The sequence below is a fragment of the Mobula birostris genome, chromosome 10, assembly GCF_030028105.1.
Source record: "Mobula birostris isolate sMobBir1 chromosome 10, sMobBir1.hap1, whole genome shotgun sequence".
NCBI lineage: Eukaryota > Metazoa > Chordata > Chondrichthyes > Myliobatiformes > Myliobatidae > Mobula > Mobula birostris.
This window is the reverse complement of record NC_092379.1, coordinates 144881482-144899201: the sequence shown is the minus strand read 5'-3', so window position 1 is coordinate 144899201 and position 17720 is coordinate 144881482. Positions and strand designations below refer to the sequence as shown.

The 17720-nt window shown below is 43.4% G+C and overlaps 1 protein-coding gene across 1 annotated transcript in view; it reads right to left on the bottom strand.

Moving 5' to 3' along the window:
• Positions 1 to 17720, bottom strand: part of mcf2a (MCF.2 cell line derived transforming sequence a) — a 182952-nt gene that overhangs the window by 44896 nt on the left and 120336 nt on the right. The window contains exon 12 of the mRNA XM_072269779.1: positions 13542 to 13704. Within this exon, the coding sequence (XP_072125880.1) occupies positions 13542 to 13704 (163 nt within the window). The remainder of the gene's footprint in view (positions 1 to 13541; positions 13705 to 17720) is intronic.

Here is a 17720-nt window from a genome sequence, read left to right as displayed (position 1 = left end):
CGATTACTGCGAACTGAACTGAACTAAACTGAACTGAACCTTGCGTCACTTTGAAACTGGTCATTTACCCCTAGACAACGATAGAGCTTGATTGATCCTGTTATCTGAATTCTGTGTACATGTATGTTTATCATTGCTGAACTGTTGCATTCATTATCCTTTTGATTAGAGTACTGTGTTGCTTGTTTCTTTAATAAAACTTTCTTAGTTCTAGTAATCCAGACTCCAACTGAGTGATCCATTTCTGCTGGTTTGGCAACCCAGGTACGGGGTACGTAACAGGCCCTTCCAGCCCAACGAGCGCCCATCACCCAATTACACTCATGTAATCAATTAACCTGTACATCCTTGGACTCTATCCCGAGCCTGCGCTGCCCAATTACACTGATGTAATTAATTAACCCACTAACCTGTACATCCTTGGACTCTAGCCTAATGAGTCCGCGTTGCTCAATTACACTCACGTAATCAATTAACCAACTAACCATATGTCTTTGGAGTGTAGGGGAAAGCAGAGCACCGGAGGAAACCTCTACAGTGACAGGGAGAACGTACAATTCAAACTCTCTCCAGACAGTGGTGGGCATTGAACCCTGATCACTGAAGCTGTCATAGTGTTACACTAACGACTACGCGACCTGGCCACTCTGCAAGGTGGACTCACTGAGGTAGGCACCGTAGTCTATACTGACGAGTTGGGCCAAAGGGCCTGTGTCAATGCTAAAATATCAAGGATCAGCTTTATTCGCCGTATACATCACATTCATGAGGAATTTGCTGCGGTGTGCTGGCACAACATGCAACAATACAACTACAAAGAATAAAAAGTTATATAAAAATAAAGTTAGAAGTATAGCTATAGAATAAAATGTGCATAAATACCAGCATGTATTTACATTGTGAACAAAATGATAAACAGTGCTTTAAAGTCATTACAGTGCAGTAGAGGTGGGTGGCTGAAGCTAACTAGAATGGTTGATCAGATAACTCCCCGGGCAGGGGCTCCCAACCTGGTGTTCATCAACCCCACTCTTAATGGTAGGGTCCATGGCATAAAAACGGTTGGGAGATCCTGGCCTCATGGAAGAAACCTTTAAGATGGTGTGAAGTTTTGTTTTAATAGTTCTGTAGCACTTTCTAGAAAAGAGCTTTTGGGAAAGGCTTCTATGACAATGAGGTCCTTAGGTTGTGGAAGTAACAAAAATGTCCGAATAAATCCCTGTTTGAGTCCCTCTCTTTTTCATCCTAAACCTATCACCCCTACCTGGGCATAAGTCACCAACATCAGCTCACCAGAGTCCTCTTTTCAGGGTTTTTATTGGTATTTCTGCAGCTCTTGGTTGTTACAGGATGGCGTTACTAGCATCCTTTTGCAGCTGGACCTGGGACCGTCCACGGCCGAGATTATGTCCTTTTCCTATCACTTGATGTCAAGAAATGCTTCTGCCTGGTTTTAAACCAATCCCATTCAGATACTTGGTGAATGGGGTAACCATTACACAGAAATAACACCACATATCCCCCAGACCACATTATTTCCAAACTCCATTCCCATGTTTACAACATAGAACAGGATCTTTGGCCTGCGTTGTCCATGCTGACCATGGTGCCAAATTACACTAACCCCTTCTGCCTGCACAATGTCCACATGCGTCCATTCTCTGCACATCCATGTTCTTATCTAAAGAATTCTTAAACATCTCTATTGTATCTGCTTCCACCACAATCGCAGTCAGTACACTCCAGGCAACCAGCATCTCTGTAAACAAAATCACCCCAGGCATCTCCCCTCTTGGAGCCACAAGTAATCCAAGCAGGCCACGGAAGAAAGTACAGGAGCCTTAGGACCCACACCACCAGGTTCAGGAACAGTTGTTACCCCTAAACCATCAGGCTCTTAAACCAGAGGGATAACTTCACTCATCCCATCACTGAAATGTTCATAGAACCCATGGACCCACTTTCAAGGACTCTCCATCTCATGTCCTTGATATTTATTGTTTATTTATTTATTATTTTCTCTATTCTGTTTGCACAGTTTGTCATCTATTGCACATTGGTTGTTTGTCCGTTTTGTGGAGTACGGTCTTTCATTGATTCTATTGTGTTTCTTTGGATTTACTGTGTATGCCCACAAGAAAATGAATCTCAGGGCCTTTGAACTCATCTCCAAGCTAAGCCCTCCAGTATTGAACATTTCTACCCAGTGAGAAAAATTCTGTCTGTTCTATCTATGCTTTTCATTATCAAGTCCACCCTCAGCCTCTTCCATTCCCGGGAAAACAATCCAAATTGAATACTATCTGCCACTTCTCAACCCAGTCAATGACCTTTTGTAACCCAAGACAACCTTCCACACTATACACAGTACCATCAACCTTCATGTCATCTGCAAACTTGCTAACCCATCCTTCCACCTCTTCATCCAAATTAATGATAAAAATATCACAAAGGGGAGGGGTCCCAGAACAGACCCCTGCAGAACACCACTGGTCACCAACCTCCAGGCAGAAATCGAACCATCTACTGCCACCTTCTGCCTTCTGTGGACAAGCCAATTCTGAACCCACACAGTCAAGCTTTCCTGCACCCCATGCCTCCTGACTTTCTAAATGAGCCTGCATCGGGGAAACTTATCAAGCACCTTTTCAAAAATCCAATGTTCCCCATTCATTGCTCTACCTCCATCAATGTGCTTGGTCACTTCCTTGAGCACTTGACCCATGACCTGTCCTCACCAAAGGATCCCCCCCTCATTCTTTTAATCTCCAGCGAGTGCAGGCCCAAAGCCATCAAATGCTCCTCAGATGATAACCATTTCATTTCAGAAATCATTCTCATAAACCTCCTCTGGAACTTCTCCAATGCCAGCACATCCTTTCTTAGATGTAGAGCCCAAACTGCTCACAATTCTGCAAATGCTGTCTAACCAATGCCTTATAAAGCCTCAGCATTACACCCTTGGTCTTATAATCTAGACCTCTCAAAATGAATGCTATCATTGCATTCACCTTCCTCACCACCAACTCAACCTGCAAGTTAACCTTTAGGGAATTTGCTCTCTGTTTAGAAAATAGTCTACACCTCTATTCCTTCTACTAAAGTGTATGACAATAAAATTCCCAACACTGTATTCCATCTGCCACTCCTTTACCCATTCGCCAATCTGTCTAAATCCTTCTGCAATAGCTAGTTAATAGAACCAGCAATCAGTTTTGGGTTGTGAGGTGGTGGAGCAGAAACATTTTGCAACAAAAATTGCAACTAAATTTATTTGAAATATCATAAGACCATAGAACATAGGAGCAGAATTAGGCCATTTGGCCCATCAAGTCTGTTCTGCCATTCATCATGGTTGATAACTTTCCCTCACAACCTCATTCTTCTGCCTCTAACCTTTGATGTCCTGATTAAACAAGAACTTATCAATTTTCGTTTTCAATATACCCAATAACGACCTCCACAGCTGTATGGTAATTAATTCCATATATTCACCACCCTCTGGCTAAAGAAATTACTCCTCATCTCTGTTCTAAATGGAATTCCTCTATTCTGAGACTGTTCTCTAAGGTCCGAGACTCTCCCACTACAGGAAACATCCTCTCCATATCCATTCCACCTAGACCATTCAATATTCAATAGGTTTCAATGAGTTCTCCCCCTCACTCTGCTAAACCAGTGAGTACAGGTCCAGGTCCATCAAACACATAGGTTAACCCTTTCAACCTTAGGATCATTCTTGTGATCATTCTCCAATGAAATAAGAATGAACTTATATATCCACATAAATCAGACTGAAACAATAAACCAGAAATCAAACTCAGTCTGGGAATATGAAGAGAAAGAATGTCTTCACTGATTAATTATGGATGTTGATTGAGGTAAATAATCGGTGGCACTTTAAACTTGAGCTACTTGGAGTAGGTTCATATTTCACAGACGGTATCAGTGACACCACTGTTACTGTGTTCAGCCCAAACAAAAGAGATTCTACAGCTGCTGGAAATCCAGAGCAACACACACAAAATGCTGGAGGAACTCAGCATATCAGGCAGCGTCTATGGAGAATGTAGAATTGTAGAGTGTAGACTGCAGATTCCAACACATCCTTCCTGAGATAAGGCATGCAAAACTACTCACAATACTCCCTGAGGCCCCATCTATGCTTTATAAAGTCTCAACAGTACATCCTCGCTTTGATAAGACCATAAGACCATAAGATATAGGAGAAGTAGGCCATTCAGCCCATCGAGTCTGCTCCACCATTCAATCATCGGCTGATCCAATTCTTTCAGTCATCTCCACTCCTCTGTCTTCTCTCCATACCCTTTGATGCCCTGGCTAATCAACAACCTGTCTATCTCTGCCTTAAGTACAACCAATGACTTGACCTCCACAGCTGCTCATGGCAACAAATTCCACAGATTTTCCACCCTATGACTAAAGTAATTTCTCCGCATCTCTGTGCTAAATGGACGTGCTTCAATCCTGAAGTCATGCCCCCTTGTCCTAAAATCTCCTACCATGGGAAGTAACTTTGTCATATCTAATCTGTTCAGGCCTTTTAACATTCGGAATGTTTCTATGAGATCCCCCCTCATTCTCCTGAACTCCAGGGAATACAGCCCAAGAGCTGCCAGACTTTCCTCACACGGTAACCCTAGCTTTGATATTCTAGTCCTCTTGAAATGACTGCAAACATCACATTTGCCTTCCTTACCAGTGATTTAACCTGCAAATTAACCTTCAGGGAAACCTGCAAATCTCTTTGCAACTTGAATTTTTGAATTTTCTCCCCATTTGGAAAATAGTCTATGCATTTATTCCTACCAAAGTGCTTGACAATACACTTCCCGAAAGTGTACGTCATCTGTCATTTCTTTGCCCATTCTTCTAATCTGTCTGGTCCTTCTGCAGCCTCTTTGCCTCTTCAAAACTACCTGCCCCTCCACCTAGCTTCATATCATCTACAAACCTGTCCACAAAACCATCACTTCCATCATCCAAGTCATTGACATATCACACAAAAAGAATTGATCCCAGCACAGACCCCTGTGGAACACCACTAATCTCTGGCAGCCAACCAGAAAAGGCCTCCTTCATTTCCACTCTTTGCCTCCTGCCAATCAGCTAAACCTCTATCTATGCTAGTATCTTTCCTTTAATAACCTGGACTCTTAGAAAGGATGTGCTGAAACTGGAGAGGGTTCAAAGGAGCTTCATGAAAATTATTCCAGGAATGAACGGCTCATCATATGAAGAGTATTTGATGGCTCTGGACCTGTACTTACTAGAATTCAGAAGAGTGAGGGGGACCGGTGGGCTGAAGGGGTTGTATCGTGCTGTAGGTTTTCTGTGCTTCTAAGATGCTGCTTGACTTGACTGAAACCTATCGAATGGTGAAAGGGCTGGATAGAGTGAACGTGGAGAGGATATTTCCTATGGTGGGAGAGTCTAAGACCAGAGGACACACCCTCAGAATAGAGGGATGTCCTTTTAGAACGGAGATGAGGAGGAATTTCTTTCACCAGAAAGTGTTGAATCTGTGGAATTCTTTGCCACAAGCAGCTGTGGAAGCCAAGTCTTTATGTAGACTTAAGGGAGAGCTTAATAGATTCTTGATTGGTCAGGGCAGATTGGAAAATTGAATCAGCCATGGTGAAATGGTGGAGCAGACTCAATGGACCAAATGGCCTAATTCTGCTCCAATATCTTATGGTCTTATCTTGTTTAGCAGCCTCATGTGCAATGCCTTGTCAAAGACTTCTGAACATCCAACTACACAACATTCAATGATTCTCTTTTGTCTATCCTGCTTGTTATTTCTTCAAAAAATTCCAGTATATTTGTCAGGCAAGATTTTCCCTGAAGGAAACCATGCTGAATTTGGCCTATTGTGACATGTTCATTCAAGTACCCTTAGATCTCATCCTCAACAATCAACTGCAACATGTTCCCAACCACTGAAATCAGGCTAACTGGCCTATAAATTCCTTTCTTCTCCCTCCCTTTTTGAAGAGTGGAGTGACATTTGCAATTTTCCATTCCTCTGACAACCATGCCAGAATCTATTGATTCTTGAAAAAGCATGACTAATGCCTCCACAATCTCTTTAGCTACCTCTTTTATGACCTTGGGGGTGTAAGTCCATTAAGTCCAGGTGACTTACCCACCTTCAGCCCTTTCAGTTTCCCAAGCACCATCTTCCTAGTAATAGTAACTGCACTTACTTTTGCCCCTTGACATTCTCGAACTTCTGGCATACTACTAATATCTTCCTCAGTGAAGACTGATGAAAAATACTTAATCAGTTCATCTGCCATTTCCTTGTACCCTGTTATTATCTCTTCAGCATCATTTTCCAGCAATCCAATATCTACTCTCACCTCTCTTTTACTCTATATATCTGAAAAAGCTTTTGGTAACATTTTGATATTATTGGCTAGCAAACTTTCATATGTTATCTTCCCCACACTCTCCATGGCTTTTACAGTTGCCTTCCACTGATATTTTAAGAATTCCCAATACTGTAACTTCCCACTAATTTTTACTCTATTATATGTCCTCTCATTTGCTTTTATGTTGACTTTGACTTCCCTTGTCAGCCACAGTTGTGTCATCCCGTCTTTAGAATTCTTCGCAACACACATAAAATGCAGGAGGAACTCTGCAGGCCGGGCAGCGTCTATAGAAAAGAATAAACAGTTGATGTTTCGGACTGAGGCCCTTCATCAGGATTGAAAGTGTTGTAGTTGAATGCACGCAGTGTGCAAAATAAGGTAGATGTAGAACAGTCAGAGATCGGCAGGTATGACTTTGTGCGTATCATGGCATCATTGCTGAAAGATGATTGTAGTTGGAAGCTCAATATCCAAGGATACACAATCAATCGAAAGGATAGGCAGGCAGGCAAAGGGGGAGGAGTGTCACTGTGGTAAAAAGTGAAATCAAATCTTTAGGAAGAGGTGACATAGGATCAGAAGGTGTAGAGTCCTTGCGGAAATCCTTGTTAAGACACTTCAAAGATAAAAAGACACTGATGGGAATTAGGCACAGGCCTCTGTACAGTAGCCAAGATGTGTACAGTGGGAGATAGAAAAAAGCACATCAAAAAAGGCAATGTTTCGTTAGCCAGGAGCATTTCAATATGCAGGTAGATTTGGAAAATCAAACTGATGATGGATCACAAGGAGGGAATTTGTGGAATTTGGAGCAGCTTGTGGTTGAGCTCACTACGGGATCAGCAATTCTGGATCAGGTGTTATGTAATGAATCGGATATGATTAGAGAGCTTAAGGTAATAGAACCCTTAGGAAACAATGATCATAATATGATAGAATTCACCCTGCAATTTGAGAGGGAGAAGCTAAAGTCAGAGGTATCAGTATAACAGTGGAGTACTTGGATGTTCAGAAGGCATTTGACAAACTGCCACACATGAGGCTGCTTAACAAGATAAGAGCGTGGTATAACAGGAAAGATACACAGCATGGATAGAGCACTGGCTGATTGGCAGGAGGCAAAGAGTGAGAATAAAGGGAGCCTTTTCTCGTTGGCTGCTGGTGACGTGATGTTTCACATTGGTCTGTGTCGGGAGTGCTTCTTTTTACCTTTTCGTTAATGCTTTGGATGACAGAATTAATGCTTTTGTGGCAAAGTTTGTGAATGATGCAAAGATAGGTGTAGGGGCAGGTAGTTTTGAGGAAGCAGGAAGTCTGCAGAATGACTTAAGACAGATTAGAAGAAGGGGCAAAGAAATGGCAGTGTCAGGAAGTGTATGGTCATGCACTCTGATAAAAGGAATAAAAGTGGAGACTGTTTTCTAAGTGGAGAGAAAATCTTAAAATCTGAGGTGCAAAGGGACTTGGGAGTCCTTGCGCAGGATTCCCTAACGGTTAATTTACAGGTTAAGTCAGTGGTGAGGAAAGCAAATGTAATGTTAGCATTCATTTCAAAAGGACTAGAATATAAAATGAAGGATGCAATGTTGAGGCTTTATAAAGCACTGGTGAGGTCTCACTTGGAGTATTGTGAGCAGTTTATTTAAGAAAGGATGTGCTAACATTGGAGAGGGTTCAGAGGAGGTTCACAAGAATGATTCTGGATACGAAAGGTTTATCGTATGAGGAGTGATTAATGGTCCTGAGCCTTTACTCGCTGGAGTTTAGTGTGGAGATTTCATTGAAACTAATGCAATGCTGAAAGGCCTAGATAGGGTGGACGTGGAGAGAATGTTTCCTATGGTGGGGAAGTCTAGGAGCACAGGACATGGTCTCAGAGTAGTGGGACATCCATTTACAACCAAGTAAAGAGGAACTTCTTTAGCTAGAGGGAAGTGAATCTGTGGAATTTGTTGCAACAGGTGGCTGTGGAGGCCAGATCATTGGATGTATTTATGGTGGAGGTTAATAGTTTCTTGATTAGTCAGGGCATGAAAAGTTACAGAGAGAAGGTAGGAGACTGGGGTTGAGAGGGAAATGGATCAGCCATTATGAAAAGGCAGAGCAGTCTTAATAGGCTGAATGGCCTAATTCTGCTCCTGTGCCTTATGGTCTTCGGGCCAGACTGAGTGCTCCGTGAAGAAAGTTATTCAAGGAATGATTCAAAATACCAATCTCAGTGAATGAAATATTTGTATTAATTTCGCCTGTCAATATTTTCTGTTCTTAGAGTTTTGTTTCTCACCAACAGACCAAGAACATTCTTAGCAACACACACACAAAGTGCTGAAGGAACTGGGGGGGTCGGGCAGCATCTATGGGGGTGGAGAATAAACAGTCAACATTTCGAGCCAAGACCCTTCATCAGGACTGGAAGGGAAGGTGGAAAACACTGGAGTAAGAAGGTGGGAGAAGGGGAAGGGGAGGTGAAAGGTGGACAAGGCAAAGGGCTGGAGAAGAAGGCATCTAATAGGAGAGTAGATTGGACCATAGGAGAAGCGGAAGGAGGTGGGGTGCCGGGGGTGGTGATAGGCAGGTGAGGAGAACAGTTAAGAGGGCAGAGCACAGACATAAAGAAGAGGGAAGGGGAGGGGGAAATTACCGTAAATTGGAGAAATCGATGCTCGTGCTATCAGGTTGGAGGTTACACAGATGGAAGACAAGATGCCGATCCTCCAACAAGAGAGTGGCTGTATCGTGGCAGTAGAGGAGACTATGGACCGACATGTTAGAATGGGAATGGGAACTGTTATTGCATATGGTCTGTCCACTGTTATACTTACTCATGTTACTCACAGCCAGAGCCGGACGGAAAACGTGACCCATGGCTGTTCTAATGACTTCATCAAGTTCAAGTTCAATTATCATTGAATAGAGCCAAATGAAACAATGTTCTTCTGGAGCCAAGATGCAAAGTACATTACCAACAGCACACAGCACACTGCACATAGCACAAACAGCAGAAAAAACATATAGTCGCAAAGGAAAAAATACATAGTGGATTGAATGCAGGAGGGCAGCAACAAACGGACTCCATACGGCAGCACAGAGCGGACACCGGAGAGCAGTATTGAGTAAACACTGGAGGGCAGTATTGAGTAAACACTGGAGAGCAGCACCGAGTAAACACCGGAGGGCAGCACCGAGTAAACATCGGAGGGCAGCACCGCGTAAACACTGGAGAGCAGTATTGAGTAAACACTGGAGGGCAGTATTGAGTAATCACCCGAGGGCAGCACTGAGTAAACACCGGAGGGCAGTATCGAGTAAGCATTGGAGGGCAGCACCGAGTAAACACCGGAGGGCAGTATTGAGTAAACACTGGAGGGCAGTATTGAGTAAACACTGGAGGGCGGTATCGAGTAAACACCGGAGGGCGGTATTGAGTAAACACCGGAGGGCAGTATCGAGTAAACACCGGAGGGCAGTATTGAGTAAACACTGGAGGGCGGTATCGAGTAAACACCGGAGGGCGGTATTGAGTAAACACCGGAGGGCAGTATCGAGTAAACACCGGAGGGCAGCACCGAGTAAACACCGGAGGGCAGCACCGACAGGAGGGATCAGACCCCAACCCATCACAGATTTCAGTGCACTCACCAAGGCCGTATGAAAGAGAGCTCCATGTCTCAGCCCCAGGCAACTGCAACAGGCGAACCCACTGTGAGCATGCCACCATTGGCATTGCGTAACTCAGGCTGGAATAGGAGGAGGTTGCAAACTCCGCCAGTTGCATCACAGTCAGGGTGCAGCCCTCACCACCAACAAGATCTCCAAGATGTGATGCCACATCCATTCCTGAGCACTGTCTCCATCTGCCCCCTTCTCAATATTCCCAGCAGCGACCAGGTACGGGAGCACAAACAGCCACACTCAGTAATATAGGACTAGCCTCTTTCCCTCTGCCATCAGGTTTCTGAACAGTTGCTAAACCAAAAGATCCTTCAGATGCTGGAAATTCACACACACAAAGTGCTGGAGGACCTCAGTAGGTCAGGCAGCATCCATGAAGAAGAATAAACCTCTCTGTTCCTCTTTTGTATTACTTACAGATTTTTGTAAGTCATTGTAACACTTATGTTCCAACTCTGCTGTTGCCAGAAAATAACAAATTTCACGGCAAATATCAGTGGTAATAAACCTGATTCTGACCCTCCACTTGATTCGATCTGTATCTCAACTCTATCAGTCAATCTGTGCCCCACCTCCTTTGGTAATACGAGGCAAGCTTGTATGATCTACCTGTAAGGAAGTGGGCTATTCATTCAATGGGTTAAATTATAACGTTAACAACAGTGAGTCAAACTGTTGGCATGAAGGAACTGTTTAAACCATAAGGCACAGGAGCAAAATTAGACCATTTGGCATATCATGTCGGCTCTGCCATTCCATCATGGCTGCTTTAATATCCCTCTCACCCCCCTTCTCCTGCTTTCTTCCCGTAATACATATAAAAAAATGGAAAATGTTATATGTGTGAAAAAAGTACATGATATTTGTGAATTCCTTATCCAAATAAAAATAAAATAAAAAAAAAATGTAGGACCAGAATTAGGCCATTTGACCCACAGGATCTGCTTTGCTAATACATTTCCCCCTCAGCCTCCATCTTCAGCCTTCTCCCCGTATCCCTTCATGTCCTGACCAATCAAGAATCTATCAACCTCGGCCTTAAGTATACATGAAGACTTGGCCTCCACAGCTCCTTGTGGCAATGAATTCCACAGATTCACCACTCTCTGGCTAAAGAAATTCCTCCTTATCTCTATTCTAAAAGTACACCACTCCATTCCGAGGCTGTCTCTTTTGGTCCTAGACTCTCCCTCTAGAGGAAACATCCTCTCCACATCCACTCTATCAAGGCCTTTCACCATTCGATAGGTTTCAAAGAGGTCACCCTTCATTCTTCTGAATTCCAGTGAATATAGGCCCAGAGATATCAAACGGTCTTCATATGACAAGTCATTCAATCCTGGAATAATTTTCATGAACCTCCTTTGAACCCTCTCCAGCTTCAGCACATCCTTTCTGAGATAAGGGACCCAAAAGTGCTCACAATACTCCAAGTGAGGACTCACCAGTGCTTTACAAAGCTTCAACATTACATCCTTGCTTTTATATTCTAGTCCTCCTGAAACGAATGCCAACATCACATTTGCCTTCCTAATCAATGGCTCAAGCTGCAAGTTAACCTTTAGTGAATCCTGCACAAGGACTCCCAAGTCCCTTTGCACCTCATATTTTTGAATTTTCTCCTCACTTAGAAAATAGTCTACCCTTTTATTTCTTCTACCAAAGTGCATGAACACTCACTTCCCAACACTGTATTCCATCTGCTATTTATTTATCCATTCTCCTAATCTGTCTGTCCTTCTGTAGCCTCTCTGCTTTCTCAAAACTACTCGCCCCCCAGCTATCCTTGTATCATCTAAAAACTTGATTACAAAGCAATCAATTCTGTTATCCAAGTCATTGACATATAACGTAAAAAGAAGCGATCCCAACACAGACTCCTGTGGAAAACCACTAGTCACCGGTAGCCAACCAGAAAAGGCTGCTTTATTTCTGCCCTTTTCCACTGCTTTATCCATGCTAGAACTTTTCTCATAATACCATGGGCTTTAACTTATAAAGCAGCCTCAAGTGGCACCCTGTCAAAGGACTTCTGAAAATCCAAGTACACAACATCCATCGATTTTCCTTTGTTTATCCTGCTAGTTATTTCTTCAAAGAATTCCAGCCGATTTGACAGGCAAGATTTTCCTTTGAGGAAACCATGTTGACTACAGCTAACTTTATCACGTGCCTCCAAATACCCCCAAACCACATCCATAACAATCGACTCCAACATCTGTCCAACCTTTGGGATCAGACTAACTGGTTTATAATTTCCTTTTTCTGCCTCTCTCCCTTCCTGATGAGTGGAATGACATCTTAGAATCTTAGAACCTTCCAAAACATCCTAGAATCTAGTGATTCTTGACAGATCCTTACTAATTACTCCACAATCTCTTCAGCCACTTCTTTCAGAACCCTAGGGTGTACATCATCTGACTTATCTACCTTCAAACTTTTCCTAAGAACCTTTTCCTTAGTAATGGCAACTTCATACCTTCTGACTGCTGACTCTCTCAAATTTCCACCATACTGCTAGTATCTTCCACAGTAAAGACTGATGCAAAATATTTATTCATTTCATTTGTCATTTCTTTGTCCCTCTCCTGCATCGTTTTCCAGCAGTCTGATATCCACTCTCATCTCTCTTTTACACTTTATGTTTCTAAAGAAACTTCTGGTGTTTTCTTTAATATTATTGGCTAGCTTAATACTATTTCATCTTTACCTTAATGACTTTTAAGTTGCCTTCTGTTGGTATTTAAAAGCTCCCCAATCCTCTAATTTCCCACTAATATTTACTCTATTATATGTCCTCTCTTTAGCTTTTATGTTGGCTTTGACTTCTCTTATCAGGCACAGTTGTGCCATCTTGCCTTTAGAATACTTCTTCCTCTTTGGGATATATACATCCTGTGCTTTCTGAATTGTTTCCTGAAATTCCAGCCATTGCTGCTCACCGTCAGACTTGCCAGTGTTCTTTTCCAACCAATTTTTGACCTTTGACACCCTGTTTAATCAAGGGCCTTCACTTTAAATATACGCAATGACTTGACCGCCACAGCTGTCTGCGGCAATGAATTCCACAGATTCAGTACCCTCTGGTGAAGTTCCTCTTCACCGCTGTTCTAAATGGACGTCCCTCTGCTCTGAGGCTGTGCCCTCTGATCCCAGAGTCTCTAACTTTAGGAAACATCCTCTCCACATCCACTCTATTTAGGCCTTCTAATATTCAATAGCTTTCTGAGATCCCCTATTAAACTCCAGTGAATACAGGTCCAGAGCCACTAAATGCTGCCTATATAGTAACCATTTCTTTCCTGGGATCATTCTCATGAACCTGTGGTATAACTAAGAGGGGAAGAGTTTAAGCCATCCTGCACTCTGCTGCAGCAACTCAGCTAGTCAGGTAGTATCTACCCAGGGGAATAAACAGCTTCTTGCCACAGTGCTGCTTGCCCACGTTTAACCCAACTACGCCAGTACCTTGCTTTGAGGAAAACAGCAGGCTTTTCACCGCATCAGGACGGGGGGCCACGGGCTGGACTGGTCGGACGTGCCTGACTGCCAGTTTCTTCAGGGATGCCTGGCGTTGCTGAAACATTGCATACACGTTGTCAAGCTTCTCGTGAACCACCTGCACCTGGGCCTGTAAAAGCAAGGAACAACAGCAGACAGCATGAGGCACCAAATGTCCATGACCTCATGACTGGAATTCCTCAGAGAATCAGCAGAAGTCGAATCTTCTGGCTTGGTACGGTAATTGCTCTGCCCATGACTGCAGTTGTGGACACCGCTCAGAACATCCTGGAAGCCTGTCTCCCCTCTCTTGACTCTGACTACACTTCTCACTGTTTCAGTAAAGCAGCCAGAATAATCAAAAAGCCCCACCCACCTCAGACATTCTCGCTTGTCCGCTCGGGCAAAAGATAAAAAAGCCTAATATCACATACCATCGGGCTCAAGGACAAAATCTGCCCCGCTGTTATAAGACTACAGAATCACAATCAGGTTCAATATGACTGACAGATTGAGTCCTAGAGAAGTACAGCACAGAGAAAAGGCCCTTCACCCTGCACCGGGACCAAAGCCCCTCCATAGGCCTACTATCCATGTACCTACACAAAGCTCGTAAATGTTGAAATCGAGCTCACAGGGACCACTTGTGCTGGCAGCTCATTCCACACTCTCACAATCCTCTGCGTGAAGATGTTTCCACTCTTGTTCCCCTTAAACTTTTCATCTTTCACCCTTAACCCATGACCTCTAGTTGTAGTCCCACCGAAACTCAGTGGAAAAAGCCACTTGCATTTATCCTATCTATAATTTTGTAATCAAATCACAAAGAAGAGAAAATTTGCAGATGCTGGAAACCTGAGCAACACACAAAATGCTGGAGGAACTCAACAGGCCAGGCAGCATCTATGGGAAAAGTACAGTAAGCCCAAAACATTGACTGTACTTTTATTTTCCTATAGATGCTACCTGGCCTGTTGAGTTCCTCCAGCATTTTGTGCGTGTGTTGCTATAATTTCGTATACCTCTATCAAACCGCCTCTCAGTTTTCTACGTTCTATAGAATACAGTCCTAACCTATACAATCTTTCTTCATAACTCAGGTCCTCAAATCCCGGCAACATACTTGTAAATTTTCTCAGCACTTTTTCTTTCCATCTTGTTTACATCTTTCCTGTAGGTAGGCCTCACCGATGTCTTATATAACTTCAACATAACATCCCATCTCCTGTACTCAGTACATTGATTTATGAAAACCAATGTGCCAAGAGCTTTCTTTATGTCCCCATCTACCTGTGATGACTTTCAATGAATTATGTACCTGTATTCCCAGATCCTTTTGTTCTACAACACTCCTCAGTTCTCTACTGTCAATGGTGTAAGGCCTACCCTGGTTGATCCCAGCAAAGGGCAAATCCTCACACTTGTCTACATTAAATTCCATCTGCCATGTTTCAGCCCAGTTTTCTAGCTGATGCAGATCCCTTAGCAAGCCATGTTAGCTTTCCTCTCTGTCCACTACGCTCCTAATCCTGGTATTATTGGGAAATTTGCTGATCCGGATCATTGACATAGATGACAAGCAATAACAGACCCAGCACCGATCCCTGTGGCACTCCTCTCGTCTCAGGTCTCCAGTCAGAGACAACCATTGACTTCCACTCTCTGGCTTCCCCCCACAAAGAAAATGTCTAATCCAATTTACTACCTCATCCTGAATGCTAAGCAACTGAACCTTCTTGTCCAAATTTCTTGCTAAAGTCCTGTAGACAACATCCACTGACTTGCCTTCAAATACCTTCCTGATAACTTACTCGAAAAACTCTATAAGATTGTGTGATAGGGTCCTGAATTACCCCTATGAACTGTGCTTTAGGAAAGAGAAAGGGAGAGGGAGAGGGAGAGGGAGAGGGGGAGAGAGAGGGAGAGGGGGAGAGAGAGGGAGAGGGAGAGGGAGAGGGAGAGGGAGAGGGAGAGGGAGAGGAGAGGGAGAGGGAGAGGGAGAGGGAGAGGGAGAGAGGGAGAGAGGAGAGAGGAGAGAGAGAGAGAGAGAGAGAGAGAGAGAGAGAGAGAGAGAGAGAGAGAGAGAGAGAGAGAGAGAGAGAGAGAGAGAGAGAGAGAGAGAGGGAGAGGGGGGGGGCAAAGACAGCTTTGAGATGGTGTTATGGTTTTTCGGTAGCATGTTTACACTTTTGCAAGGACACTAGCAGCATCCATGTTCTTACAGAGAGAGAAGGGAGGAGCTGCTTGATGGACAGCTGGTGTTCAGCACAGTGAGATAAATAGAAGGTCAGCTGTTAGACCTGGAGACACATGGTCTTGGACACTGAATGAGCTTTGTTGTGCCCACAGAAAAGGTGGATTTTGGAGGATCGATCAGGCGGATCGATCAGTGGCTCTTACAGTGTGAAAAGGGTGTGACCGTTGGGGAGTTACTCATGTTTCCAACCCTTGCTTGGGTTGATAAGTCCACCACAGAAGAACGGTCCCCTTTGTTGTGGTCACAGTCGGTGACTTCTAAAGGACTTCAGAGGACAACGGGAAGATCGACGGCGTCAGTTCACCTGAAGACTCAAATCTCTCCCTCTCTCTCTCTCCATGACTACTCAACTCAAAACCACGAACTGAACTGGACTTTACTCATCATCGTAAGACTATCAATTTACCCCTAGACTTGAAGAAGCTTGGTTTTCATATATTTCCACACTTACTTATACGTTTGTATATTTATATACATATATAATCATTGCTAACCTGATTTTATATTACTATTGCGTAGTTGCTAATAAATACCATTAGTTAATAGCAATACTGGACTCCAAAGTGTTTTCCATTTCTGCTGGTTCTTTAACCCGTCACGGGGTACGTGACAATTGGTTAGACATGACCTACCACACACAAAGCCATGCTGACTATCCTTAATCAATCCATGTCTATCTAAATACTTACATATCTGAGTCCTTGGAATACCTTCTAACAACTTTGCCACATCTGACGTTAGACACAGCAGCCTATAATTCCCAGGTTTCTGTTTAGAGTCTTTTTTATACAGTGGAACAACATTGGCTATCCTCCAGTCTGCTGGTTCCTCTCCTGTGGCTAAGGATAATATAATATCTCTGCTAGTGCCCTGCCTCCCATAGGGTCTGCAGGAAAACCTTGTCAGGCTCTGGGGATTTATCCACCCTGATTAGCTTCAGGGTAGCAAACACCCCTCCTCTGTAATCTGTACAGGGTTCATGAAGTTGATGCTTCCTTGCCTCACTTCCATAGACTCTGTGTCTGTCTCCTGAGTCAATACAGATGCAAAGAATGTATTTAAGATCTTCCCCATCTGTTTTGGCTCACACATGAATTGCCATTCTGACCTTCCAGAGGACCAATTTTGTCCCTTGCAATCCTTTTGCTCTTAAAATACCCAAGGAATTCCTTAGGATTCTCCTTCATCTTGCCTGCTAGCTAGAGCAATTTCATGCCTTCTTTTAGCCTTGCTGACACAAACAAGAGAAAATCTGCAAATGCTGGGAATCCAAGCATCACACACAAAATGCTGGAGGAACGCAGCAGGCCAGGCAGAATCTGTGGAAAAGAGTACAGTCGATGTTTTGGGCCAAGACCCTTCACCAAAAAGAGATTCTTTTTTTCTCCAGTTCCGATGAAGGGTCCCAACCTGAAACGTCAACTGTACTCTTTTCCATAGATGCTGTGTTTTGTGGCAGCAGTACTTTGCAATATATAATAACATGATAAATTATAATAAACAAATAGTTCAAAAAGAGAGCAATAAAAGAAAAAAATATTGAGGTTGTGTTCATGGGATGATTGTCCATTCAGAAATCTGATGGTGGAGGGGAAGAAGCTGGTTTTGTGCGTGTCTTCAGCCTCCTGAACTTCCTCTTTGAACAGTTTCCTAGGAAGGTAAGATGGGTTCCTGACCTCACAATCCACCTCGTTCTGATCTTGTACCGTATTGTTTACCTGCACTTCACTTTCTCTGTGCTGGTTACACTTTATTCTGAGTTGTCATTGTTTTACCTTGTTCTACTGGAGTGTCAATTCATCTGTACGAGCAACTGACAAGCCATTCACATATCTCAGTACATGTGACGATAATAAACCAATTCCCATTCAAAATAAATCAGATTCACC